The sequence below is a fragment of the Myotis nattereri genome, assembly GCF_964212035.1.
Source record: "Myotis nattereri genome assembly, chromosome: 1".
Lineage (NCBI taxonomy): Eukaryota > Metazoa > Chordata > Mammalia > Chiroptera > Vespertilionidae > Myotis > Myotis nattereri.
The window spans coordinates 26858465-26885946 of NC_138075.1; the positions used below are offsets into that span (position 1 = coordinate 26858465).

General features: G+C 39.7%; 1 protein-coding gene across 1 annotated transcript in view; it reads left to right on the forward strand.

Moving 5' to 3' along the window:
* LOC308516623 (synaptojanin-2-binding protein) overlaps window positions 1–22922 on the forward strand; it is a 29497-nt gene extending 6575 nt beyond the window's left edge. Inside the window, exons 2-4 of the mRNA XM_081087665.1 lie at window positions 11222–11358; window positions 21002–21097; window positions 22387–22922. Coding sequence (XP_080943791.1) covers window positions 11222–11358; window positions 21002–21097; window positions 22387–22527 — 374 coding nt within the window. The 3' untranslated portion in view covers window positions 22528–22922. The remainder of the gene's footprint in view (window positions 1–11221; window positions 11359–21001; window positions 21098–22386) is intronic.
* The last annotated feature ends 4560 nt before the right edge of the window (window positions 22923–27482 follow it).

Below are 27482 nucleotides of genomic sequence, written 5' to 3' on the forward strand. Positions count from 1 at the left end.
GGCAAACAACAACAACAACAACAACAAAAGAAAATATTAAACACCTTTAAGAAGCATTTTGGAAACAAATTAGATAATGTTATTTTTCCCTTTGTACAAAACTAAAGTATATTCAGGCAATGGCAATGATTATACATTGTGCAGTTTACTGTATGTTGGGCAAGAAGATTTGGAGTAAGAGAAAGTTGAAAAGAGGTTAGTGGAGAGGGTACAGATAGTATTTTGAGGCAAAAATGAAGAGATTGAAACATTTCAAAAGCACTGAAGCAAACCGAGACATGATGTAGTAGAGACCAGGCATTTACGTTCAGTGCTTGAACAAGGACTCATTCTGGAATGAGAGAATAAGAATGCCTACCTCGATATTTGAAAAAGAAGTTTAGGAGCAATAAAAAGGCCTCGGTATAGGTCCTGGCAGGTACTGCCTGAAATGTCTTTGGTAAGCCATATTCTCTGTTGTCCCTGTCAGATGAGGCACTGGGATGAGGAGGGCATAATACATGCTTTTATTGTTGGACCATCTTTCTGTTCCTTTGAGGTAAAAGATTTTCCCTCTTTCTGCCTTTGTTTGTCAATGCGTATTTGTTACTGTCTTTTGGGAGAGGTAACAAGGACAAGTGACATATTTCATCTTTGTATCAGAGAGTTTCTCCAGGGAATCCTATCTAATAAAAGAGAAACATGGTAATTGGCGTACGACCACTACCCTTCCCATTGGCTAATCAGCGAGATATGCAAATTAACTGCCAGCCAAGATGGCGGCCGGCAGCCAGGCAGCTTGAAACTAACATGATGCTTGCTTGCTTCAGTGACAGAGGAAACCAACATTCCCTGTCTGCTTTGCCGGCCTCTGAGCCTGCAGTTTAAGAAACATTGTAACAAATATAGAAGCTAAACAAAACCCCAGAAACCTGCTTTCAGCGAGCCCGGGATCTCAGAGCTGGAGTTATACAGTGTTTCGATTATAGAACCAAAACAAACCAGATACCTTCTTTCAGCAGCAGAAGCCTCAGAGCTGGAGCCAGAGCTAAAGCTGGCCCAGAATGAAAAAAAAAAGAAAGAAAGAAAGGAGCAGTTGGGAGCTTCAGTCAGCCTGAAAACAGCCCTCAGCCCCTCACCCAGACTGGTCAGGCACCCCAGTGGGGACCCCCACCCTGAAGGGTGTGTGTGACCAGCTGCAAACAGCCATCATTCCCTCACCCAGGCTGTCCAGGCACCCCAGTGGGGACCCCCACCCTGATCCAGAACACCATTCAGGGCAAACTAGCCAGCCCCACCCATGCACCAGGCCTCTACCCTATATAGTAAAAGGGTAATATGCTTCCCAGCACCGGGATCAGCGGAGCCGAGAGGCCTCCCGGTACCGGGATCAGCGTGACAGGGGGCAGCACCCAAACCCCCTGATCACCCTGCGGCTCTGTGTGTGACAGGGGGCGGGGCCACAACCTCCCTATCCACCCTGCTCTGTTCCTGACAGGGGAAGGCAACCCAACCCCCTGATCAGCCCTGCTTTGTGCCTGATAGGGGGGAGCTCCCCAACCCCCTGATCACCCTGCGGCTCTGTGTGTGGCAGGGTGCGGCGCCTCAACCCCCTGATCAGCCCTGCTCTGTGTGTGACGGGGTAGAGCCATAACCTCCCCATCGGCCCTGCCCTGAGTATGAGAGTGGTGGCGCCCCAACCCCCTGATTGGCCCTGCTCTGTGCGTGGCAGGGGGTGGCGCCGCAACCTCCCCATCGACCCTGCCTTGAGTGTGACAGGGGGCGGTGCCCCAACCCCCCAGTCGGCCCTACCCTGAGCGTGACTGAGGGTGGCGTCGCAGCCTCCCAATCCGCCCTGCTCTGTGCATGACAGGGGGCGGCGCCCCAACTCCCTAATTGGCCCTGCTCTGATCCCGACCAGGGGCTGCACCTAGGGATTGGGCCTGCCCTCTGCCACCCGGGAGCAGGCCTAAGCCAGCAGGCCATTATCTCCTGAAGGGTCCCAGACTGCGAGAGGGCACAGGCCAGGCTGAGGGACTCTCCCTCCCCCTCGAGTGCACAAATTTTTGTGCACAGGGCCTCTAGTATATAATAATTTTGGGCCAAAAAATGCCTAGTAATTTAACCTCTGGACTTGAAGATCTCCCTGACTTATATGAGCTATGAGAATTATTCAGCATACAGCTCCCTAGTTTTTGTGTGTCTAACCTTGTGGAGTTTCACTCAACATATGCATGACCTAGTACAGTGATGGCGAACCTATGACACGCGTGTCAGAGGTGACACGCAAACTCATTTTTTTGGTTGATTTTTCTTTGTTAAATGGCATTTAAATATATAAAATGAATATCAAAAATATAAATCTTTGTTTTACTATGGTTGCAAATATCAAAAAATTTCTATATGTGACACGGCACCAGAGGTAAGTTAGGGTTTTTCAAAATGCTGACACGCCGAGCTCAAAAGGTTCGCTATCCCTGACCTAGTACTTGGTAAAGACACATGCAGGTACGTAGAACTCCTTTTTTTCTGTCTAACTACCTCCTTTTCAGAATTTTACCCTATAATTTCTAGCAACCTCATCTTCCACAAACTTTGATTCCCCATCTCATCAACTCACTGAAGTTGCTAGATTGTACTTGGGCCCTTCTTCCTGTGGTCATGATCCAAAAATTGTTGCTATACAGTAAATTAGGCTGATCATAGAGCTACATTGTTTTAATTCAGCAGCATATTGAGAGGATTATATACCATGACAAAGTGGGATTTATTCCAAGAATGCAAAGAAATTTAAGAAAAGCAATCAGTGTAATACATAATATTAATAGAATGAAGGAAAACCCCTCATGATTATCTTAACAAGGTATTTGAGGAAATTCATCACCTTTCCATGTTAAAAACAATCAACAATTTATGAATAGAAGGAAACTTCCTCAACATGACAAAGGTCATATATGAAGAATGCATAGCTAACATACTCAGTGATGTGGGAATAAAAGTTTTTTCCTCTTAAGATCAGGAACAAACAAGAATGCCTGCTTTCACCACTTCCATTTAACATGGTATTGGAAATTCTAGTGAGAACAATTAGGGAAGAAAAGGAAATAAAAGGCATCTTCAGAAAACACAATCTTCTTATATGTACAAAATTCTAAAGATTCTACACCAAAAAATCTATTAGAATTAATAACAAATTCTGCAAAGTTACAGGCTACAAAACAAAAATTAGCTAAGTTTCTATACATTTAACAATGAATAATATGAAAAAGGGAATTAAGCAATTAATGAAATTCCATTAACAATAGCATCAAAAAGAATAAAATACTTATACTGTCAGTAAATTCAACCAAGGAGGCAGTAACTTATACTTTGAAAACTATGTAATTTGGCTGAAAGAAATTAAAGACAAAAATAAGTAGAAATATATCCCACATTCATGGATTGGAGGATTTATAATGTTAAGGAAGTAATACTATCCAACGCAATCTGCAGACTCAATGTAATCTCCATCAAAACTTCATCAGCCTTTTTTCAGAAATAGAAAACCCATTCACCTCCTAATAGCTAGAGAATAGAAGAAAGTTTGAGGACTCACAACTTCCTGTATGGGAGCAGATACGTGTACACCAGTGTGACAGCAGCATTATTCACACCAGCTGAAGTATGGAGACAATCAAGTGTACTTTGACAGATGACTAGATAAACAAAATGTGGTATATACGTACAGTGGATTATTTTCCAGTCTTTAAAAGGAATGAAGTAATTCTGATCCATGTTACAACAAGGATGTCCCTGGAAGACATTGCACAAAGGGAAGAAAGCAAGACAAAAGAACAAATATGAATTATTCCACTTATCTGAGGCATGTAGAATAGGGAAACTCATAGAAGTATAATAAAGGTTCTCAGGGGTTGGAGGAAGAAGGAGTGAGCAGTTATTCATTAATGGGTACAGAATTTTTGTTTGGTATGATAAAAAAGTTCTGGATATGTATAGTGATGGTTGCACAACAACATTATGCATGCACTTAATGCCATTGAATTAATGTCACACATTTAAAAATGGTTAAAATGTTACATATATTTTACTACTAAACAAACAGTGAGTTGTATGTCTCACACAGTTTTATTTTATGTTTTATCTTATCACAAAATAAATAAGCAGTGGGTTGTGTATTTAGTAGAGTTGGATTGATGTCTAAGGGAAATTATAAAGTTATCTTGTATAGAAAAAGCCTGTAGGTAAATAGGGAGAAAATAAGGTGTATGTCAGTCTGGTGTTCATAACTCAGCAAGCAGCACTTATCATTGGTGTTAGTGGACTATTTTGTTTCATTTTAATTATGCTCAGACTTTTTATTTCTAGAATAACAGATTGTTAAACACTGGTCTTTTATTTTATAACTTTTAGATTTAATAGACAGGAATCTGAGTGAAGTGAAAGGTTTTTCCTTTTTTGGCCTGAAAGTTTGGCAGTAGGAACCCGAACTAAGGTGACAAAACTCCAGAATGACCAATTCTTTCTCTGGAATATATCACCATTGGGGACTGTTGTACAACAATTATCCCAACACTTGTTATTCAGAGCCAGCCCAAAGACTTTTTTTCTAAAGCCATTTTTTATATTTTCCGCAAAGATACAGTATAGTAAAATGGTTTATAACTCACACTTTGGAATTGAACATCCGAGCTTAGTGTCTTGGCTTTGCGAAGAGCTAACTGACCTTTTATAAAGTTTCCTAATGTCTTTATGTCTCACCTTTTAAATTCACCTGTAAAATTTTGTTGAGAAGATTAAATGAGATAATATATGTGCAGCACATAGTGAATACCTGGTACATACTTAATGCTCAAAAATATTAGGGGTTGCTGCTGCTATTACTGTTCTGATTCATAAACAAGCTCACGGTCCAGACCTGGAAATAGAAGCAGTCCACAAGAAGACATTTCTTGTTTAAATTTCCAAGGCCCTTAAACTAGGCACACTCTCTCCCAGTCCTATGTGCCATACTTACTTTTGTTGTGTTGAAGACTTCTCTTCTAAAGTTGAGACTAAGCCACCCATTTTAATCTTGCCACTGCAAACCAGAATTAATTTTAGACTGTAGTAAAGAGTAAACAGCATTTATATGAGCAGAAGAAGCTGCAGCCCAGAATACATAGATTCAGGTAGCAACCTAAATAAATTGTGTCCCGGGAAGAACAAAGAAAGGGTTCTTAAAGGCAAAAATCACAGAATGTAATTCTTTCATGCAAATGAAGTTACTGGCCAGGTTAATAAGGTTTGTTTAGTTCCAATAGGCAAAGCAAACAAGGAAGGCAAAAACTACAGGAGGGAGGTAAACTCCATGTGTGTCCATGTCGCAGTCGTTCCAGGATATTGATGACTCAGCCTTGAGCTGTGTTTAGCAACAGATTTAGCAACTTAATAGCAGCTCTGAGAACTGAGGCTCAAATGTGCACAGGCTGTTAGGCCCCACTTTCTTAATAGCCTCCTGACTCCATTTTAGTCCCCCCCCCCCCCCCCCATATTAGTGACTACAGTTTAGAGCAGCCGTGGGCAAACTACGGCCCTCAGGCCAGATCCGGCCCGTTTGAAATGAATAAAACTAAAAAAAAAAAAAAAAAAAGACCGTACCCTTTTATGTAATGATGTTTACTTTGAATTTATATTAGTTCACACAAACACTCCATCCATGCTTTTGTTCCAGCCCTCCGGTCCAGTTTAAGAACCCATTGTGGCCCTCGAGTCAAAAAGTTTGCCCGCCCCTGGTTTAGATTTTTTGGTTCACATCACATTTTAAATTTTTTTTTTTTTTTTAATCTCTAGTGAATCTACTAGTAGTCGTTTTCTTTGCTCACTTCCCTTAACCCCTTTTGGATTGTAGATGCTGAGAACTGAATTAATTATATCCTTTAGCTCCATAACACATTGTCATCATCAGTACATGCAAGATCCTTTTTTTTTTTCGTTTTATTTTTACCCTTCATTTCTAACCTCATCCTGTATCTTTCCCTAATAGTTACCTACTCTGATGTGTCTCCACATGTACTTAAATATGCATGCACTTTTTTAAATAGATAATATTGTTTTGTGTGAATGGGTTTTTAATTTATAAGAAGATATTGTGCTATTAATTTCAACATTAAAATTTAAACTTCCATTACTTTATATATGACTAGAGGCCTGGTGCGTGACATTCCTGCACTTGAGGGGAGGGGTCCCTCAGCCCAGCCTGTGCCCTTTAGCAGTCCGGGAGCCCTTGAGGAATGTCTGACTGACGGGCCTTAGGCTGCTGCAGAGGCGGAGGCAGGAGAGACTCCCACCACAGCCTCTGCGCTCGCCAGGCCAGCCATCAGCCCCGCTTGTGGCTGAGCAGCGCTCCCCCTGTGGGAGTGCACTGACCACCAGGGGACAGCTCCTGTGTAGAGCATCTGCCCCTTGGTGGTCAGTGTATGTCATAGCGACTGGTTGTTCCACCATTCGGTCAATTTTTCATATTACCCTTTTATTATATAGGATTGTTTAGTGCTTCTAACTTTTAACTATATTTTAGTTACTGATTCCCCAAAGGATAGACACCTAAATTACTATCAGTCCACACTATCACAAAACATGCTGCAATTAAGATATTCTTACATCAGCCTATAGATAGGATGATCACATTGGTCCAAACTGAGATGCTTTTGAAATTGAAGGGGAATATTTTGATTACAGGAGTATATCCAGACTCCTAGACCAACAGGAAATGTGGTCCACCCTGTTTATGGCAGATTGTTTTAAAACACAGCTGATAATCAACAGATATGTACTGGGATGGTCTTTCCCTTTTTGTTTCCAGCTGACATCTTTTGCAGTTGGTTGGTGCATGTGCTGGACTGATTATTGCTTATTTTAAATACCACTCTTTGTAGATACTACTCATGAAGAGAAATGTCTGGGTTACAGGTTATAGACATACTTAAAGTTTGAGTTCGTCCAGTCTTGTCCTATTAATGGATGGATGGACTTTTTAAAAATATACTTTTTATTAATTTCAGAGAGGAAGGGAGCAGGAGAAATGGAAACATCAATGATGAGAGAGAAGCGTTGATCAGCTGCCTCCTGCATGTCTCCTGCTGGAGATTGAACCTGTAACCTGGGCATGTACCCTAACTAGGAATTGAACTAGTGACCTCCTGGTTCATAGGTCGACACTCAACCACCAAGCCACACCAGCAGGCTGGATGGACTTTTTAATCTCTCTGTTTTTCTATATTTCAGGTTTATTCACATTTGTACTGTATAGTTATTCATCCTTTCTCCATCAAACTGTCTGGTTTGGGGCTATAAGCAGGTACTACTAGTTCATTAACAACTACTCTTAGTGCAAGTCTAGTTTATAAGGCGCTTTTTTTTTTCAGATTTGTTAAGATAATTGGATCCTAACAACTACCTTTTGAGTTAGAGAGGGTAACAATTATAATCCTTATGTTACAGAAAAGAAAGCTGTGGATCAGAGGTGCAATGACTTTTTTTTAGTCCACTTATCTGTTAAGTTATGGGGTTAATTTGTGACCTGGTCTGATTTTAATTCGCTTTTTCAAAATCTAAAAGGGGTAGGAAATGGAGTAAATTTCTGTTTATGGTTAAAGCAGGAACTGTCTAGTTTAGCTTTATGTCTTTCTCAGAACATAACACAGTGCCTGACACACGGTCAATCAGTAATTTTTTATTTACTTATTGATTTATTGTTATGTATTTCTTAGAGAGAGGGAGAGGAAAAAAACAGTGATTTGTTGTTCCACTTATGCATTCATTGGTTGATTCTTGTATGTGCTCGCCTTGACTGGAGATCGAACCCACAACCTTGGCATATTGGGATGATGCTCTAACCAATTGAGCTACCCAGCCAGGGCCAATCACCAGTAATTTTTAATGGACACGTGAACTGGGGATTATGTAGATTTTTAATGGACCAGGTTTGAATTGGTAATGTTGCTGCTGCTCAGTACTTTGGTGACTTCTGTTTATTACAGTAGTGCTTTGAATTATAACTTGTGACCCTGGTCTTCTGACCCGGTCACAAGTTCAGTTCTGTAAATGTTCTGGCTGAAGAAAGGGATTTCACATCATCAGTCCAGGAGTTTTCATAGTAAGTGGTGTGGTTCATTTACAACTGAAGCAGCAATAGGTTATAAACATGCCTGTATGATGGGATTTCTGGAGGGAATAGACTGCACTGGTTTATTTTTAGGAAATTTCAGTAAGATTTCTTCCATTCTTCATTTTTAGACACTGTTCTGTAGGTTTAAATAACCAGTAGCAGAGTTCCCCCTCTTTCCTTGTTTTTAATTCTCATCCGAGGATATTTTTCCATTGCTTTAAGATGGACTGGAAAGGAGATGGGGCGGAGAGAGAGAAACATCAATGTGAGAGAGACACATTGATTGGTTGCCTCCCACATGTACCCTTTCCCAGCCAGCGATTGAGCCTGCAACCAAGCTACGTGCCCTTGACTGGGAATTGAACCCTCAACCCTTTAGTGTGCGGGCTAACGCTCTAACCAGTGAGAAAACCAGCCAGGGCCCCTCCTCTTTCTTACTACTATATTGCATTCATCTGCTTAAAACCTGCTTTCTACCCAAGATTTCTAGTGGCAGCTGTCGTAGTGTTTGATTAGGATGTTGGATTTCATTGAGAGATTTTCTCCAAATAGTTTGTTCCAGTATTGAGAGAGGCCAATTGGCCTGAGCCACCTTGCTCAAACCTGTCACAGTTGTTTTTTTAAAAAATATTTATATTAATTTCAGAGAGGAAGGGGGAGAAATAGAAACATCAATGATGAGAATCATTGATTTGCTGCTTCCTGCACGTCCCCTTACTGGGGATTGAGACCGCAATCTGGGCATGCGCCCTTCACCAGAACCTAACCTGCCAGTTCGCAGGCCAGGGCTCTATCAGGCCGAGGCCTGAGCCAGCTAGGGTAAACCGGTCACAGTTTTGAAGTCATTTCAAAGCCTTCCATAAGGTAGGCTCCACCTACCTTTCCATCTTATCTCAAAGAACTCCACCAGCCCCTTTCCAATACCTGCCACCCACAATAACACAAATTAAGAGTGTTCTAAGAGAAATCACTTAGTAAATTTAAATTTTTTATACCCTACCCTTCAAGGAAGTTGAAATAGTCATTTTCCAGAAGTACTTCTATCATGTATCTTAAGTCCTTCTTTTCATTCTCTAGCTGCAGATATTCTGTGCACAACTTATGTTATTTAAGTGAAATATTTCCTGCTTCTCTCTTCAGCCATGCATTTTCTTAAATCACAGATTAATTTTCTAGTGCTTATATTAATATTATGAGCTTTACATGTACGTTCTCATCCCACCAGTGAGGAGAACTTTCAGAAAGCCCACATATGTCTCTTTAAGTATCTGCTTTCTATTGAAACCAGTAAGTAGGCTAGTAATTATGGCTATTCCTGCCAATTGTACTACCAGATTTTTGATTTTTTAATTGTTTCTAAACTATCTCCTTTCTCTTTGCACTGTTTTCACTTCTACAGTACTTGACATAAAGAAAACCCTAGAGAAGTTCCTTTTCTTCTTATTGCATAGATAAAATCCCTTTATAACAATGGTTTTAATAAACTGAAATCTTTCCCACAATTTAATGGTTGGTACATGGAAATAGTACTTTGGTAGTCAGGTTTATTTTGTTTTATTTGTGTTAAAAACATTTAAATGATATCTACTCTCTTAACAGATTTTTAAAAAATAAATTACGAGCCCTGGCCGGGTTTGCTCCATGGATAGAGCATCAGCCTGCGGACTGAAGGGTCTCGGGTTTAATTCCAGTCAAGGGCACATGCCCAGGTTGCAGGCTCGATCCCCAGTAGGGGCGTGCAGGAGGCAGCCAATCGATGACTCCCTCTCATCATTGATGTTTCTATCTCTCTCTCCCTCTCCTTGCCTCTCTGAAATCAATAAAAATATATTTTTTAAAAATTATGATTGAGTTATGTAATCAACACTACAGTATTTATTTATTTATCCTCACCCAAGTATATTTTTCCATTGATTTTTTTTTTAGAGAAAGTGGAAGAGAGAGGGAAAGACGGAGAGAAATATCGATGTGAGAGAAACACATAGATTGGTTGCCTCCTGCACGCACCCTGACCAGGGCCCAGGCCATGGAGAAGTCTGCAACTGAGGTATGTACCCTTGACTGGAATCGAACCTGGAACCCTTTGGTCTTCAGGCCAACACTTTATCCACTGAGCCAAACCGGCTAGGGCTCTTAACAGATTTCTAAGTGTACAATACACTGTTGTTATCTGCACAATGTTTTACATCAGATTTCTAGAACTTAATCTTGTGTAACTGAAATTTTATGTCCATTTAAAATAGTCACTCCTAGAAGCGAAGAATAGAAAGAATGATGGTTACCTGGGGCGGGGGAGAAGCAGAAATGGGGAATTGCTAATCATTCAGTCAGTTTTCTACTGCAAATAAAACTTAGCAATCACTGTACCCAAGTACATGTTTGTTTGCACTTGAGGTAGAAAAGGAAAGAAGAGTGAATTTGGCGATTTTGTTTTATCATGAAGCATCAGTTACCTTTCTATTTCCCAGGTTTCCTTCCGACACTTACACTACTGCCCCCTCAACTCAAAATAGAAAAAATAAATAAGACTACCAAGACCATTTCTTCCAAAATATCACCATACACAAATCCTCCCAAAGGTTGGGAGAAGTATGGAAAGTAAAGTTTGGTTAGTAATCTCTCTTCTACTAAATTAAGAATGGTTTATTTGCTAATTAATCATTAAAAGCATAGCTTCTTCTCATGGACACAGCTAACCCTGTTACATTAATAAAAGGAAAGTCAAGAATTGGGTCCACTGAGTGCCATCAACAGAATCAGAATCAAATGTGAACAGAAGCACATCTTATAAGAATCACCATTATTCTTTCACTGAGTTAACATAGGTCTTTCTTTTTATATTCAACAAACCATGTTGACCACTATGTTTGTATTTTTAGTTCTACCTGATCTGAGCGGGCAGTTCTAGATACACTTGAGCACTCTTGGTGATATATTCACTGGCCTTGCCCCTGAATATTCACCAGCTACATCAGTCCTACTCACCAGCCTCCCCTCTCTGCTAGGCCTTTCCTCTCTCTTTACCTTCTTCTTCTCTAATCCCTTTCTTTTTCTTTCACCCCTATCTCCTTCACAACTCCTCCATGATTTTCTCAGGGCTGGGCTTCAACATCGTCGGTGGGACAGATCAGCAGTATGTCTCCAACGACAGTGGCATCTACGTCAGCCGCATCAAAGAGAATGGGGCTGCGGCCCTGGATGGGCGGCTCCAGGAGGGTGATAAGATCCTTTCGGTGAGAACTGGCTTCGGCCTCCTTCACTGTCCCTTGTTCCCCAGACCCTACTTCCTACTCCTAACCCCTTCCTTGGGAAGATTCCTGCCTGCCTTTCTGGATCAGAAAATATCCAATTGGTAGAGTTCAATACGAGGGACCTTGGTCAGTCATCTTTTCCAGATTTATCATAGAATATAGAGTATATTAACTTGCTTGATAGACAAAGCAAAAAGTAAGTCCAGAATGTAAAGTTACTTACCCAAGTTTTAAAAACATGAAACCGGGAGGGTTGAGGGACTGGTTGGTAGAGGGAGATGCTTAAAATCCACAGTGTTGGTTGTTCTTCCATTGTACTTTGTCACTTCCTCCTTGTAGATTAAAAAATTAATATGTCTCCCTTTATACCACAAGCAGCAAAAAAGTGAAGGTAGGAATTAAGTGTTCTTTTTAGACTCAGAGTTCCTTTTCACCCATTATTATGAGAAAAAAATTGGAATGCTATCTGATTTGGGTATCTGTCCACTGTGCTTGCTCCCATTTCAACTCTGTTAACGTCTGTAGTAAAGACCCTTACTGCATAGTAACCATTAATTTTATTGTTTTCTAGAAGTTCCTCAAGTCAGGGACCAGATCTTTTTTTAACCTTTTACATTCTAGCACAGTGTTAAATATGTATCTAACAAATAAAATAAGTTAGTAAATTCAGGCAAACCCAGCAAGGTTAGCTGATCAGAATATTAATAAAGTATCATGAATGGTAATTTCCCATTTTAGTCCTTCTCACTGACCATTTTTCCTCTTTTTAGTCCATTAAGCTTCTAGACCCTATTAATTAATCTGTTGAGATAGAGACAATGATAATCTACCTTTTATCTCAAAGGATATTGAGAAGTTAAGAAGCAGATTATATCCTACTGCTCCAAGAAGAAAGACATTCTGAAAATAGGAAATCAACTTGAGTGATACATAAAGGAAAACTTGAGAGTGGGTTAAAATAAAAGTTATAGCATGTAGTCAGAAACTATGCGGTCCAATATTTTGACATAAGAGGGACTTGAAAAGTATAGGGGTTAAGAAAGCCTTATTTGTAAAGCTTGGGTTAAAGGCCTATTGAAAAATTAGAATGGTTCGCAGTTTTTGAGCACTGTATGCTAAGCAATATGCTGAGAACTTTAAACTTATTTAATATTGTAGTAACCCTGTGAGGTGGGTACAATTATTGTGCCTGTTTTGCAGCTAAGAAAGTTGAGGCTTGGTAAGGTCAAGCAGCTTGCCCAGGGTCACACAAGTAGTAAGTGGCAGAGGACTAAAATTAGGTCTGTGAATTTGGAGCCTGTACTCTTAGCCAGTATACTATACTGCCCCTCCTAACAGGTAAACAAGGAGCTAGGACTAGTTATCCTAAACAGAAAGTTTCATGGTGAATTAATAGTAGATTTTAGGTATGGATTTATATAGAAACTGAAATTAGCCTTTTTATAAAGGGATAAAATTGGATAAGGGGGGGGGGAGGACATAAACCTCAATGTGAGAGAATTTATTAGACATAAGCTGAGATGATGAGCCTTATTTATATGGGCCATTGCCTCAAAGAGAAAGAAATTGGAAGGCCACTCAAGTTTTTAAAAAGGGTAGGAGATAAATGTCATGAGAAAAGTAGATGTCTAAATAACTTAGCTCGCTCGACTTTAAAATTTATAGCAAAGAGGATTTCACTTTATCAAAATACAAGAACTATTACAAAAATCTATACAAGATAGTAAATATTACAAATACATATAAAACACAGTACAAAGAATGATTCACGCTTAGGTTCTGTCCAGTTGAGGAAAAGACATGTGAAACGAGAGGAATATGCAGTCAGAGATGGAGAGAGATACAAAAGACAGAGAAAGAGGAAACGGTGGAGCCTGTATAGGTGGGAAAGGCCAGCTGTCCTCTCCATTCTGTCTAGGTTTACATTCACTGGCCAGTTTCCCTTCCCAGAGTTTGCTCCCAAATTCCTCTAGATCCCATTCCTTAAGAATTAGTGACTTTCTTGTCTCACCATCCTGTTCCCTCTATATCCTAAAGTGAACTAGTTATCCATTAATCCTTAAACAGTTACATCTGTGCATTAGCTCACTTTATCCCTTTGATGTACTTAAGTACTTATTTATTATTGGCTTTGGAGTCTCCATAAAACGATGCTAAATTATTTATTAGTCCATATTCCCATTTATTCTGTATGGGCTTTTCTGTTCTCCTCACATGGGTCCATGTTGTAAAATATGCCCCAACTCTTTCTTGTAACTTTTGCCAGATAATAAAACGAAGAATATGCCCTTTCCTGAGCACATATCCATTTTAGATAACTACTAGCAGTATCATTAAGTGATCTAGATTTCTTGTGAGTATTATTGACTATTAATTTAATCTTTGCATTTCTCCCTAAATACCCATGTTTTGTCTTACTTTCAAGTTCCTAAATTAAATAACTGCACAATTCATTTTGCAGTTTCCCTTTTTCATTAAAATAGTGAAACTTATTTTTTTGTGTGATCACTGTGGATGATTTAAACTGAAAAGAAAGAAAAACTTTAATGGATGTAAATGATATTTAAGATTGAAGGCCCTGTTACATCCGATAACCATGAAACAAAAGCAGGTATTTTCAGTAGAAGAACAGACCTGAAGCTGAGCTGAGGCCTGGAGGTTCATCACCCAAAGTTCACTTTTTTTGTGTGTTTAATATCTGTATAGGTTACCAGAGGATCTGGGGAAATTTTATTTTTGTTGGGGGAAAGAGGGGAAGGAATCTGTTTAGGTTTCTCATTTCTCCCATGTGGCTGCCTAAATGAAAGGAGGTGGGTAGTCAAGAATAGTGAATCCTCAGTGAACTCTGCATTTTTATAAAGCTCAGGGTGACATAGCTGGTTATTATAATGCACAGATGAATGTTTCATTTTGACCAAATCTCTTAGATAACAAAAATGGCACAGATTGGGCCATTAATCAGCTGCATTTCATATTCTCTTCAAGTACACTTATTAATTTGGTGAATGAAAGAGTTGAGTAGTCGTTAACATTTATCAACTATTGTACTTGGCCTGCAGAGCACTGTGCCAGGTGCTATGGAAAATTAAAAGAAAAAATGAAAGTCTTGTTTCTGCCCTTATCTAGAAATCAATAGGAAAGACCCAGCAGAAATCCTCATCCAATCAGCTGCAGAGACATTGAAATATACAGAATCCTTTAGACAAAGTACCTCTCCAGAAGGTACTCTGTCTTCCCATTTCTGTGTCCCCAGCTCATAGGTCTATAGCTGGCACAGAGCAAGCATCTAGTAAGTTAGTTGCTCTGTGAATGAATTATAGCATGATTGACATTTTTGGTTGGTCCTGATTAATTGGAACTGGATAATTTCCCCCCCTTCAACTTTGATTAAAAAAAAAGAGACATCCCCTCCCCCCAGTTGCAGTTCATTTCAGGATCTTGGTTAAACATTTAAATATCCAGAGTGTAATCTGAGGCCAGTGCTTATTAAATTGAGCCCATTTTTTTCTACATCTTCTACATACACATTTATATTATCCTATAGAGTTCCTGTAGCTACCATCCTGAGATAATGTTAGATTATCCTGAGGCAATTCAAAATTATTACTCATCAAAGGAAACTAATTTTAACTCATTTTATTCATTTCCTAAGTTTCCAGGAAATAGGAAACTCATTTTTAAAGACTGCTAACAACCATAGTTAAAGCAAAAATTCTTATGTTTTCCCATCAGAACACCTAGAACACCACTATCTCAATTCTCTGAACATTTAGTAAAATGTTCTAGCATATTATAAATCTGCCATATCTCAGGTTCAATAAAACTTACTATGCCATGAATTCTGGAAGCTGAAGTAGCAAGTTTAGCAGTATTCTAAGATTTCTCATTTGAATAGCTCTTGGTACTAGAAGTGAGGTCCAAGTGCTCCCTTTGATAGCTCAGCTGGTAGAGCTGAGGACTGTAGAAGTGAGATCCAAGACTATCTGGCCATCACATGGAAACCTGCTAGAAATGCAGAGCCTCAGGAACCTTCCCTGACCAGCATTATAATGAGATCCCTGGGTGAGAGTGAATAAAGTAGGAGAAGCACTGCTCTAGGCAAATGTCTTTCAAACCTTTTCAGTTATCAACTGTAATAGGAAACATACGTGTGTATGTGCGCATAAACACACACACAGTTGAAGCAAAGTTTAACAAAATAATTCTGTATGGGATGATTTCTGATATATTGTGTTTTCTTCTAATTTTACTTTCAAATATTCAATACTGGTCTTGACCTACTGGATTGCCTTCACTATCATCTGTAATAGGTCAACAGACCCATATTTTTTAAAAAATCACTACTCCAGTTAATGGAAAACCACTGATGAAATCTGTGGATGCATAGAGTATGTATTAAGATACATATCTAGAGTCAGTAGACTGGGTATGGAAACCAGTTAGAAGACAATTTCAGACAGTTTAGGTTAGAGCTAACTTAAATTTCAGGATCAAGTGGAGGGCTTGGTTAAAGCATAGAATATAGGATAGGGCCTAATAATTTCCAGAATAAACAAGTTCCCAGAGTAATGCTAATGCTGCTGATTCTGGGACCACACTGAGATCCTCTGGTCTATATGAGTAAAGATGATGATTTTTTTAAAAAAAGGATGTCACATATATTTAGGGGTAAAGCTTACAGAACTCAGTGGTTAATCAATAATGAGCTGGAATCTGTAAAAACACTTAGAGGAGCTAAATATTAGAAATCAAATTTGTCTTTGGAGTAGAGATGACATTGTCAAGAGAGAAAGAATCATAATTTGTTTTATAGGGCTGGTTTACCTTGGGCAAAGGATGAAAAATGGTTCTTCAAAAAAGAAATTCCCTTTGCATTTCTAAAAGGCCTCTTGTATGGAGTTTCATTTGCTTATTTTTTTAAGCAGTTATAGAGTAAAAGTCCTTTTATATTAGAATACCTTTAGGCTTAAATAGGAGGGTCAGAAGGCATAATTAGCATAATGTGCCTGTACCCTGTATAGCACCTTCTTTTGCCTGATGTCACCAATATCTTTCTTCCCTATTAGCAGAAGGAGGCTCAGCAGAGGACCAAGATTACATACACATTGAGTCATCGGTGGGTAAAGCTGCTAATAGAGCACAGGCTTTTCAGCTTTGTGTCATATTGAGAATATGTCCGTCAGACTTCGTGTAGTTATTTATGGCTGTTTGCAGGGAGTGCTCTGCAACCAATCCTCAGAAAATCATGTGACATTTCTTGTACTCAAGTGTTATTCAACCCACTATTTAGGTATTATAGGGATAATAATGATAAGTTGTGATACAGGCTCGCCAAGATGTTTACAGTAGTACATAAAGGGATTATGATATAAGGCAGAATTTAGTTTGACTTTATGATGGTTACATATTACGGAGATTCAAAGTAGCAAATCAGCTGAAACCGGTTTGGCTCAGTGGATAGAGTGTCGGCTTGCGGACTGAAAGGTCCCAGGTTCGATTCTGGTCAAGGGCATGTACCTGGGTTGCGGGCACATCCCCAGTAGGAGATGTGCAGGAGGCAGCTGATCGATGTTTCTCTCTCATTGATGTTTCTAACTCTCTATCTCTCTCCCTTCCTCTTTGTAAAAAACCAATAAAATATATTTTTTAAAAAAAGTAGCAAATCAGTCACATCTAGAAAGGCCTTGTCAGTGACGTAGCAGTTAACTAAATTGCTTTTTAAATTTTAATGCTACTTCAATATATAAACACCTTATATTTTTATACAACTCTAAATTTTTTCAGTGTGTTACATACAGGGTCTCTTCCCAAAAATGTATATACACTTTAACAACTGATAGCTCAATTTTGAAAGTGAAATGTATTTAATAAACACTGCCTTTATAATTATTCAAAGTGTGTGCATACATTTTTGGGGGACAACCTATATTAGATACAAATGAAACTGCAAAATCAAAAAAATTCAATTTACAGCATTAATGTGATGAATGGTGATTTGTTACTGAAATAAAATTCTTGCTTACAGTGTAAATTTCTATAGTGTTTTAAAGTGAAGGTTTCGGGGCCAGGCAGCTGGAGTTTGAATCCTGGCTTTGCTGCTCCCATTACACATGCCATGCACAAGCTGCATAGCCTCTCTAGTTTTATCAGTAACATGGGGGTTCCTAACCTACGGGGCTATTGTGAAACTGAGTAAGTTTGTACATGTGAAATCACTGGACAGCTCCAGAGATGATAAATATGCAGTGGGTCCTGGCAATTATTACTGACTAGCATGGCAAAGATTATTTTGAACTCACTGTTTGTTTTTTATCCTCATCTGAAGATATGTTTTTGTTGATTTTTTTTTAGAGAGAGAGAGAAACATCCATCAATTGCCTCCCATATGCGCCTCAACTGGGTATTGAATCCGCAACCTAGGTATGTGCCCTGACCAGAAATTGAACCTGCAAGCTTTTGGTGTTGAAGGCAACGCTCCAACCAACTGACCCACCCAGCCAGGGATGAACTCTGTATTTTTGCCATTGAATGTCATATCGTTCTCTCATTTGCAGTCATATTACTATGAAATTGGGCTCTGATACTGAACTATGACATTTGGCATTTGTTAACATGACTATATCATTAACTTATTTGTCTCGGAGAGGAAATAAATACCTATTTCTTTAAATGAGAAATACAGTTATCACAGGCTAAATTAGTTAAGTGAGTATTCTCACTACAATCAACAGTCTTTCCCCAGGAATTAACTAAAAAAAAATTGAGACTCTGGAAGTTCTTCCCTGTGGCATATGTAAAAAAAAGATATGATCAGAATATGGTTTAGTAGCATGAAATCAAAGTCCATCAATTAGAAAACCTTATATTCATTTCTACACTATGGGTAACAGGACTGATCCTATTTAAGATCAATCTTAGAAGATAAGTAGAATTTTTTTAAGAGGAAAGGGTATTTAGATAGTAGATATAGCTTAAGCGCAGGTATGAAAGTAAGAATATATGTTTTTTTGTCTCGGAGTAATGAGTTACGTGATTTAGCTAGCGCCTAGGATACGTGATAGGGAGTAATGCGAGATTAAATTGGGAAAGTAGGTTCCAAAGGTAGAACTTTGCATATCAGAATGAGAAATCAGGCATGCATGCTTTCCTCCCCAGCTTCAACTTCTGTTTTTGTTTTTGAGCCACGAAGTGGTATAAACAGAATTATACTTTAGAAAGATTGGTCTGGGGACATAGTGTTTGAATAGGGTAGTACGGGGGAGGACCTAGAGGACAATAAATCAGAGAGAAGGTGATTACAGTAGTTCAACTAAAAGTATCCACAGTCTAAAGAGAGAGGTACCAGACAGAAAATAATAGCATATGCGGAATATCATTATGTTAAACTACAGGATTTGCCAATATATTGTATGTGAAGATTGACAGAGTGGAGAGAGTTTAAAACTATTATCAAAAATTTAGTCTGAAAGGGTGGCAGTGGCAATAAAAGAAAGTTGGGATAGTCTGGTTTTATGGGAAATAATAAAGAGGCTTTGGAAACGTTGAGTGTGGTCTGACAGAATATCCAAGTGCAGGTACCCAGCAGGAAATAGGTAAATCCAGAAGTAGAAGTAGGGATACAATTTTTTTAAATATATTTTTTTATTGATTTCAGAGAGGAAGGGAGAGGGAGAGAGAGAAACATCAATGATGAGAGAGAATCATTGCTTGGCTGCCTCCTGCACGCCCCCTGCTGGGGATCGAGCCCGCAACCTGGGCACGTGCCCTTGACTGGAATTGAACCTGGTACCCTTCAGTCTGCAGGCTGACGCTCTATCCACTGAGCCAAACCAGCCAGGGCGGGATACAAATTTTGGAGTTGTCTTGCAGATTACAGTTGAAATTATGAATAATCACATGGGAGAAAAAAATAAGAGGAAAAAGACAACTGACATTGAGGAATATTTACTTGCCTTAAGAAGGAAAGGAGAAAGGAATTAGGAAAGGAATAGTTTAAGAACTAAGACAGGAGAGAACTGCAAAACAGGAGGCGGCCTCAAGGTTGAAAAGGGGCTGTAAGATTTGGTGATTGGAATTCACTGCCCTGTGTTGAAGTCCAAGGCTTATGGCACTTGGTGACTAATATGTAATAGAGCTAGAAACTATTAATTCGGGAAGGCCAAACTGTTGGTAGATGAATTCACCAAGGATATTGGCAGGAGATAGAGTGGAAGGACTATTCTGAACCTCTGGAGAAGGAACACTGTGACAAGGAAGGTGAGAGGTTTGAATAAGTCAATGACCTGAGCTTCAGCTGAGCAGAGAATAGTTGGTGAGTCAGAGCAGAGGAATAGTGCAGAAGGAGCAGTAAAATGCAGGGTACTTCAGTCTTCCTTCTGGTATTTAAACACACTAGCCCTGGCTTCCGCACTTACTATGCCTTTGGGTACATTCCCTAACCTTGCTAGGCTTCAGTCTCTTCATCTGTGAAAAACAAGATAAAAATAGTGTCTACCTCATAGGATTATTGTGAGAATTAAATTAGATAATTCATAATGTAAAGCATATAGCACAGAGCCTATCAAGTAAATATATTAGGTATTTTTGCTGCTGTTGCTGTTGATGACACTAGCATGTACAAAAGATATGTAGCTCTTGCATAAGGTAGGCTGTGCTGTGTCACTGAGTGCAGCATGGATAGATATCACTGTGGCCAGAGTCACTCCTGACACTGAAAGTAGTAATACCAGTAGCACTGCACATCTCTCACCCCTAAGTGGTAGGACTGACCTACCGTGAAACATTCTTTAGGAGTTTGGATCATCACAGAAACTTGAGGAGGGTAGGAGTATCAGTGGAATTAAGGGCAATTGTTCACAGTAGAACAAGACCAATAGAATGGGCCAGGAGATTTTGTACCACATCAAAATAAATTATGGGAGAGTTTCATGTAATTATATTTCTAGAGCTGAAGCTGGCAATGCCAGGGATTAGAAATAAACCTGGAAGACCATGCTAGCTGTAGGAAGTCAGACTGATGCTCATGGAAGACATACAAATACAGTAAAGAATTCCAGGTGTCCAAATGAGATAGGCCATAGGAGCTAAGGAGAAAGAGACTGCCTTTTTAAAAAATATTTATTTTTTAACATTTTTTATTTATTGATTTCAGAGAAGAAGGGAGAGAGAGAGAGAGAGAGAGAGAGAGAGAGAGAGAGAGAGAGAGAGAAACATCAATGATGAGAGAGAATCATTGATTGGCTGCCTCCTGCACGCCCCCTACTGGGGATCGAGCCCACAGCCTGGGTGTATGGCCTGACCAGGAATTGAATCGTGACCGCCTGGTTCACAGGTTCACGCTCAACCACTGAGCCACGCCGGCCAGGCCAAGACTGACGTTTTTTGTTCTTTTTAATTTAAACTTAAGTGCTCTTCACATGGTCCATGGAACTCAGTTTTAGGAAAACGTAGCTTTGAAAATGAAAAGTGTTACACTGAGTTCTAAGTGACATTATTCATTCTCCTAAACCTTGGAATTTGCTCTGTAGGAGTTGTTTTTTAAATGTTTGATCACATGAAAATATATCTTTGACTTCAGAGAGTTTACATTCTAACTCTTACTACTTTTTCTTGCTGTTTTCGACAGGTAAATGGCCAAGACCTAAAGAACCTGCTGCACCAGGATGCTGTAAACCTCTTTCGTAATGCAGGCTACGCTGTATCCCTCAGAGTACAGCACAGGGTAGGTGTGTCCTTTGCAGCCAGCACCTGGCCCCAGGCTTTTGTGCCATTGTGAATGAGCCCTGTGGTGTAATCTTCAATGGTGTGTTTGGATTTTTTTCCTTTCACTCCCACTCTTCTGAAGAGCTTGTCTAGTAGGTGTCTTCTGGAACGCTGCTTATCATCAAAGGACATTTGTAACAGTATTTTTGCAACCCAGGTCCTAGTTTTAAAGATAAAGCTTGACAACCAAATTGAAATAAATAGGGTGGGGGGGGGGGCGGGTATACAACCACAGTCAATTTTTTTAGTGGGGAAGGAAAACATGTGTCTGCCATTGGACATTCTTGTTTATAAAACGCTAAGTACAAAGATGGTAGGTTTTCTGATACCCACTCACTGTCACCTCCATGAACACTTTGCTTATCAACTTGGTGACTCTCCTGACCAAAGCTCTGGTGCTCAAAGCTGAGCCCCAGGAAAACGGAAATGGAATTCAGAATTCAGTCAAGACAGCACCTATCCCTGTATCCACTTCTTAGTTCCTAGTGTCTTATAATGTGAATGATGGGAAGAGAAGCCTGTAGACATAATTCCTCCCATAGCAACGATTTTGGGGGCATATGCAACACTGGTTCAATGTGTCTTTAAAGTTATTCTCTCTTAAATTGATGCTTGGATATGATTTCTTTTCACTTCATTACCTCTGATTCTGTTTGCCTCCATTCCATACAGGTTCCACCTTTATCTGTGTCCAGTGTTACAAAATAGGGGAGGAAGGACACAACCTCATCTTAGGAGGGAGTGGGGTGCCTTTTGAGTTGAAAATAATGGAATTATACCTTGTGCAATTTATGCTTAGATAACAGATAATTTAAATAACATTGCTCAGCTCTGCTCTTATTGCACTCTAATGACTGATAATCTTTCTAAGTAAACATTCTAGGAAGATGGACATCCCCCCTGTCCCACCCAATAATTTTCAGGTTTCCTATACGATCAGTAGACTTCATCTCATACCTTCACTTCCTGAGATGAGACACATAGAGCTTGGTGGAGGCCGTACAAAAGCAGAAAGAGGTTATCTGGCTTATTTCCGGGGGTCCCTGTAGGTCAGTAGCACAGAAAAGGCAAATGTCTCCCCATCAGCCTTCTTCTGTTTCCAAAGATTCGGTGATACTGACATATACTCTCTGCTAGATAGTGCTTAGGCTTGCAGCTTTGACAGACCCAGGTCATGTGTCAGCCCGGACCTTTCAGTTGTGGGAAACACACTGGTCACCAGAGTTAACATTTTTCTTTCCCTTCCAGTTACAGGTGCAAAATGGGCCCCTAGGACATCGAGGCGAAGGGGAGCCGAGCGGCATTCCCATGCCTGTGGTGCTGGTGCCACTGTTTGCCCTCACCATGGTGGCAGCCTGGGCCTTCATGCGATACCGGCAACAACTTTGAACAGCTCGCTTCCTTCCAGTGCTCCTGATGAAGAGAACATTTCTTCCTTTCTCTCCTCCTCCTCCCCTGCCATTCTCCCGTCTCTTGCCCTCTCTCTGCATAGCTCACACATGATTTAAAGAGACTGCTTCCCAACCAGAACCTGGCTCTTCAAAATCTTCAAGTCCTCGTATTCTGATGGGAGAGTAGAGGCATTGTTTGAAGGGAAGCTGAAGAAAGACTTGCTTAGGACAAATGAGGAGTCATATGTTTTACTAGGACCGCCAATAGAATCAGCTACAACCAAAGAGGGAAAAGTCCAGTCTTCCCGTCACCATGGTGATACCTGTTTTCTTAGCTGGCTTGCCTCAAAGGCCAGCTGTGCGATATAAGAGGAAGAGAGGATTTTTCTTTCTAATGATCTTCCTTGGGAAATTTTTTGGCCTTTATTTACTTTCTAATGACATACTTGGGTGCCTATATCAAACAAAATACAATGAGACCATTTTTACTTTTTAAAAGATATATATATATATATATATATATATATATATTTACACATGTATACACATACGTGCATAAATGATAGTATAATAGTGAAGCCTTATGGAGAGTTAAACAGGTAGAAACCTGCTCTGGTTTCTAGATTTCTGGTGGAAGGGGTGATCTTAATTGAGGGAGTAAGAGAGTGAGCCTGACAGGATGCCCAGTTTGAGTCATAAGAAAAAGGAAGGAAAACTGAAGCAACTAGTTTAAAATCTTAGAATTCTTATTTCTCATAACACTTAAGGTGAAGTTGAGGCAAAATGCCATAATCCAGCTTAGCGCAAGTCAATCTGTCGGAAAACCTTTGAGGTTTAGAGAGAAATCTTACCAATCTCCGGCCTACTTAGTGACTTTTTGGATACCTCACAGCCTGTGAAAGGATCGGCTGGAATGACTGTGGTCAGAGCTGTAGTGACGGGGACAGAACAACCCAGTGAAAACCCCACAAAGGAAAAAGATGGTGCCTCCAAGGTGGTGCCTGAATCCCCAGACTGCCAGCACGTCCCGCAGGGCTAATAACAGGCAAACTCTGAGCGAGGGAGCTGCTCTTGGCCGGCTGGGCATGAAACCAGTTTTGCTTCTGATTCAGTTCCGTTTAGAGAGTTTGGATTGCTAGTTTGTAATTATTATTATTATTATTATTATTTTGGAAAAAAAAACAAAACACACGAAACACTGGTTATGGTTTTAATGAATGAACCAGTTTGCAGGGAAGGGGAAGAAAAGAGTTGCTTGTTTTAGGGGGGAGGGACCTTTCATAGGGAAACCTTGAGAGCAAGATGCAGTGAATGGCGAGGTGGAGCCGCCCTGTGGAGGTGGAATTGAAGGGGGGCTTTAAAGCATTCAGGAGAGCTGAACCAAGACTAATTTTCTGGCTTTAAGAAAAAACATTTCCATCTTTCAAACATATCAGCTAGACTGTAGGCCTTAATCATACAATCTTGACAACAAGAATGTGAGGTCTTCCCCTCGGGCAGTCAGTTGTGTCTATTTTTGGGCATAGACGATCTAACAAGTATTTTACAAATGTTGATTGGACATCAGCTTTGTTAAGACACGTTTACAAAGAAAGAAAATACTTATTGCCTCCATCCTAAAGGTTTTTTTTGTTCCAGTTGGGAACCAAACCTATATACATAAAAAGGGAATTTGCATAGTCAGGGCAATGTAAGTTTGGTGTCAGATGTACAATGCAGACAGCAAAAGGGAACAGAGCTGAGCTACCATCACTGAGAACGTCCGTACAGGAAGGGGGACAAGCTAAGGGCCCTTGAGGAGCTCACAGTCTAGTTATCAGGTTAAGTAACAGTTGAACACAATAATAAAAGAAATGGTACTCGGCACAACACAATGCAGCCATCACACTTTTTTAAGGTATTCAGAAAAAGAAAGCCATTGCATAATGACATGAGGCCAGAGTGGAAAGGGAAGGCTTTTAAAAATCCCAGTAAGACCTTGCCTCTGGGTCAACTGTTCCTGTAGGGAGAAACTTGCTTTAAACAATCCTGATGTGACTTACGCCTTTAAACCTTAACTGGTCACCTAGACGCTTGGCATTTGTACATTCCTCAGAGAAACATTGACAGTATTCCAGTTCTCACCCCAAACGCCCACTGTGGGGGCTCTGCCTCGGGGTCCTCCTTGTCCCTGGAGTGTGTGTAGCTGTTTCACTCCTGTAGGGGCCGGCTGGCCTCCCAGGGTTCACCTCAGGGTGTGCCCGTTAACTCGTGGGAGGACCTGAGACACACATACCAAACGAAGCAAAGGGGCAAGCAGGAAGGAAAGCTCTTTTTTTTTATTTGTTGGTATATATAAATAAAGAGAACACCTATCCCACTGCTGGTAGAAGTTTAGCTTTGGTTGATAATAGGGATTCTGATGCGTTTTAATAATTTTGGCTTTCCCTGGATTTAAATAGCATTGAAAGAGCAATATATTGACATTTTAGGCAGGTGTGCTATACTTTTATTTCATTCTCACAGTGGTTCTCAACCTTCTGGCCCTTTAAATACAGTCCTCATGTGACCCAACCATAAAATTATTTTCGTTGCTACTTCATAACTGTAATGTTGCTACTGTTATGAATCGTAATGTAAATATCTGATATGCAGGATGGTCTTAGGTGACCCCTGTGAAAGGGTCATTCGACCGCCAATGGGGTCGCGACCCACAGGTTGAGAACCACTGCTTTACATTATCATAGATAAGATGTCAGAATCCATTGTAGATCTTTTAAAAAAATCCATGCTCTTTATGAATTGAATATTCCTGCCACCTTATAGATTGTATCATTCCTACCTGAACTAGTGTTTTCAAAGTTTTAAAAAAGTATTAAGGCCATGTTCTTAGAACACTTCTCTATATCATCCTATCTTATACATATAATCCTAAAAAAACATTGTTTGCTGCAATCATCTATTTCCTTTTCCTGCCAAGTTTTAATCTGTGCTATTAATTAATCACACCTTCTAGTCATGCATAATGAAAAGGGAGATTAATATTTGTTACTGCATTTGTGCCAGGTACTGTACTAAACCCTGATAGGTAACACTAATTGTTCATGCCTCACAACTCTGGGATCTAAGTATTATTATAAAGACACTAAAGAAAAGAGAGTAAAATTACTTTCCTAAGATTGCATAGGTGGTAATAACAGAATCAAGATTTAAACTCATGTCTTCAGGTGCCATCATCAGTGATATTTCCTCACTGGCAGTGGCTCTCAAACTGAGGTCTGGTTAAAAGCATCACCCAAGAACTTGCTAGAAAAGCAAATTTTGGGGCTTAACCCAGACCTATTGACTCAGAAACAGTAGGACACCCAGCAATCTGTAATAATACCTCCAAGTGACGGATTTAGCTGAAGTTTAAGAATCACTTCTGAATGCCAATAATTGTACCCATTTTCTCAGGTTAGAATTACCTGGAGAGCTTATAAGAATTCCGATGCCCGGGTTGTATCTAGGCCAATTCAATAGAATCTCTGGGTGTGGAAGCCAGGCACCATAAAATAAAGTTTACCAGGTGATTCTAGTTGCAGTGTCAGTAAAAAAAACAAAAACTAACAAAAAAACCCACAAAACAAAAAACTCGATGGCATTTAAACCTAGACACCATTTAAGTTACATACAGCCATGGCTCCAGCCAAAAATGAGAATTTCACTTGGGCCTTTTTATTTTCTTAAAATAGAAGCTTATATTGCAACTTTCCCTCTACTTTTATTTATAAAATGTGCTTTTATTGATTTTTAGAGAAAGGGAGAGAGAAAGAAATATCAGCGATGAGAATCATTGTGACTGCCTCTCCTAGGGATCGAGGCCACAACCCGTGCATGTGCCCCGACTAGAAATGAAACTGGTGACCTCTTGATTCCTGAGTCAACGCTCAACTGCTGAGCCACGCTGGCGGGTCCACTTGGGCCTTTTTAGAGCCCAGCTCTCCGTGAGCTTCTGCCCAAAGTATAGATGTGGAATAAGAAGTGGAACATGCTTTGGCTTCTGATTTACTAATGACTGATCAACCTCCAGCAAAATGTGGTGTTTCAGGTTGTGCATCTGTTAAATCAGAACCAAACTGTAGAACACTGGAGCAGACGGAACCAGAAAGATTCTAGGATGTATTTGACTCAGAGGTGAGAACCTCAAGGCTCAGGGAAGTGAGCTAACTTAACCCAGATCATACACTTGTTGCATAAGTGCTCTTTCCGTCTCATCTTTGTCTTGAATGTATCCACTACATGAACATATACAAAACTCCTTTGTTTTTTTTAAAAAAATCCCAATCCACTTCCATCTTCTCTCTGGGTCTTAAATAAAAACCAAAGGAACTGACTGATTACACAAGTGTGTTGCAAGCTTCATGCATAATTGGGAGATGCCACAGAATAATCTGAGAAAGACCTAACATCAAATTCAATTAAATGAGCTCTTCTGAGACTAATTCCAATAGGCTAGAGAAGTGTGTTTTTTGACATTGGACATCGTTTTTATTGTGTAAATAGCAAGTTAAGATATAATTTCATGTGGAGCCAATAAAGATCTTATTCTAGTCAAATCTAATCAAACTTATCTTTGTACAGATGAGGATTTTCTTTTCCTTCAGCAAATGAGTGCATGCTGGGTGCTGAAGATACAAGCTAAAATTTCATTATTGGAAAGTGGTGGAGTATTTATTGGTGATGTTGATGTTAAATTATTTTTATATTATCACTGAGAAGCAGAGAATATATTGAATTATGATACTCTACCTCTCAGCTATAAGTTGAAAGGTGATTATGATCTTGGGTAAGCTCCTTTTGCTGTTTCTCTTTTATCTGCAAATCTGAGAGACCAGTATTTACATTTAAAAGGGTAATTGTGATCAAAAGGGAGCCAGTATTTTAAGGAATTCTGTTCTGATTGGAACCAGGTTCTTAACTGCCATAAACTCT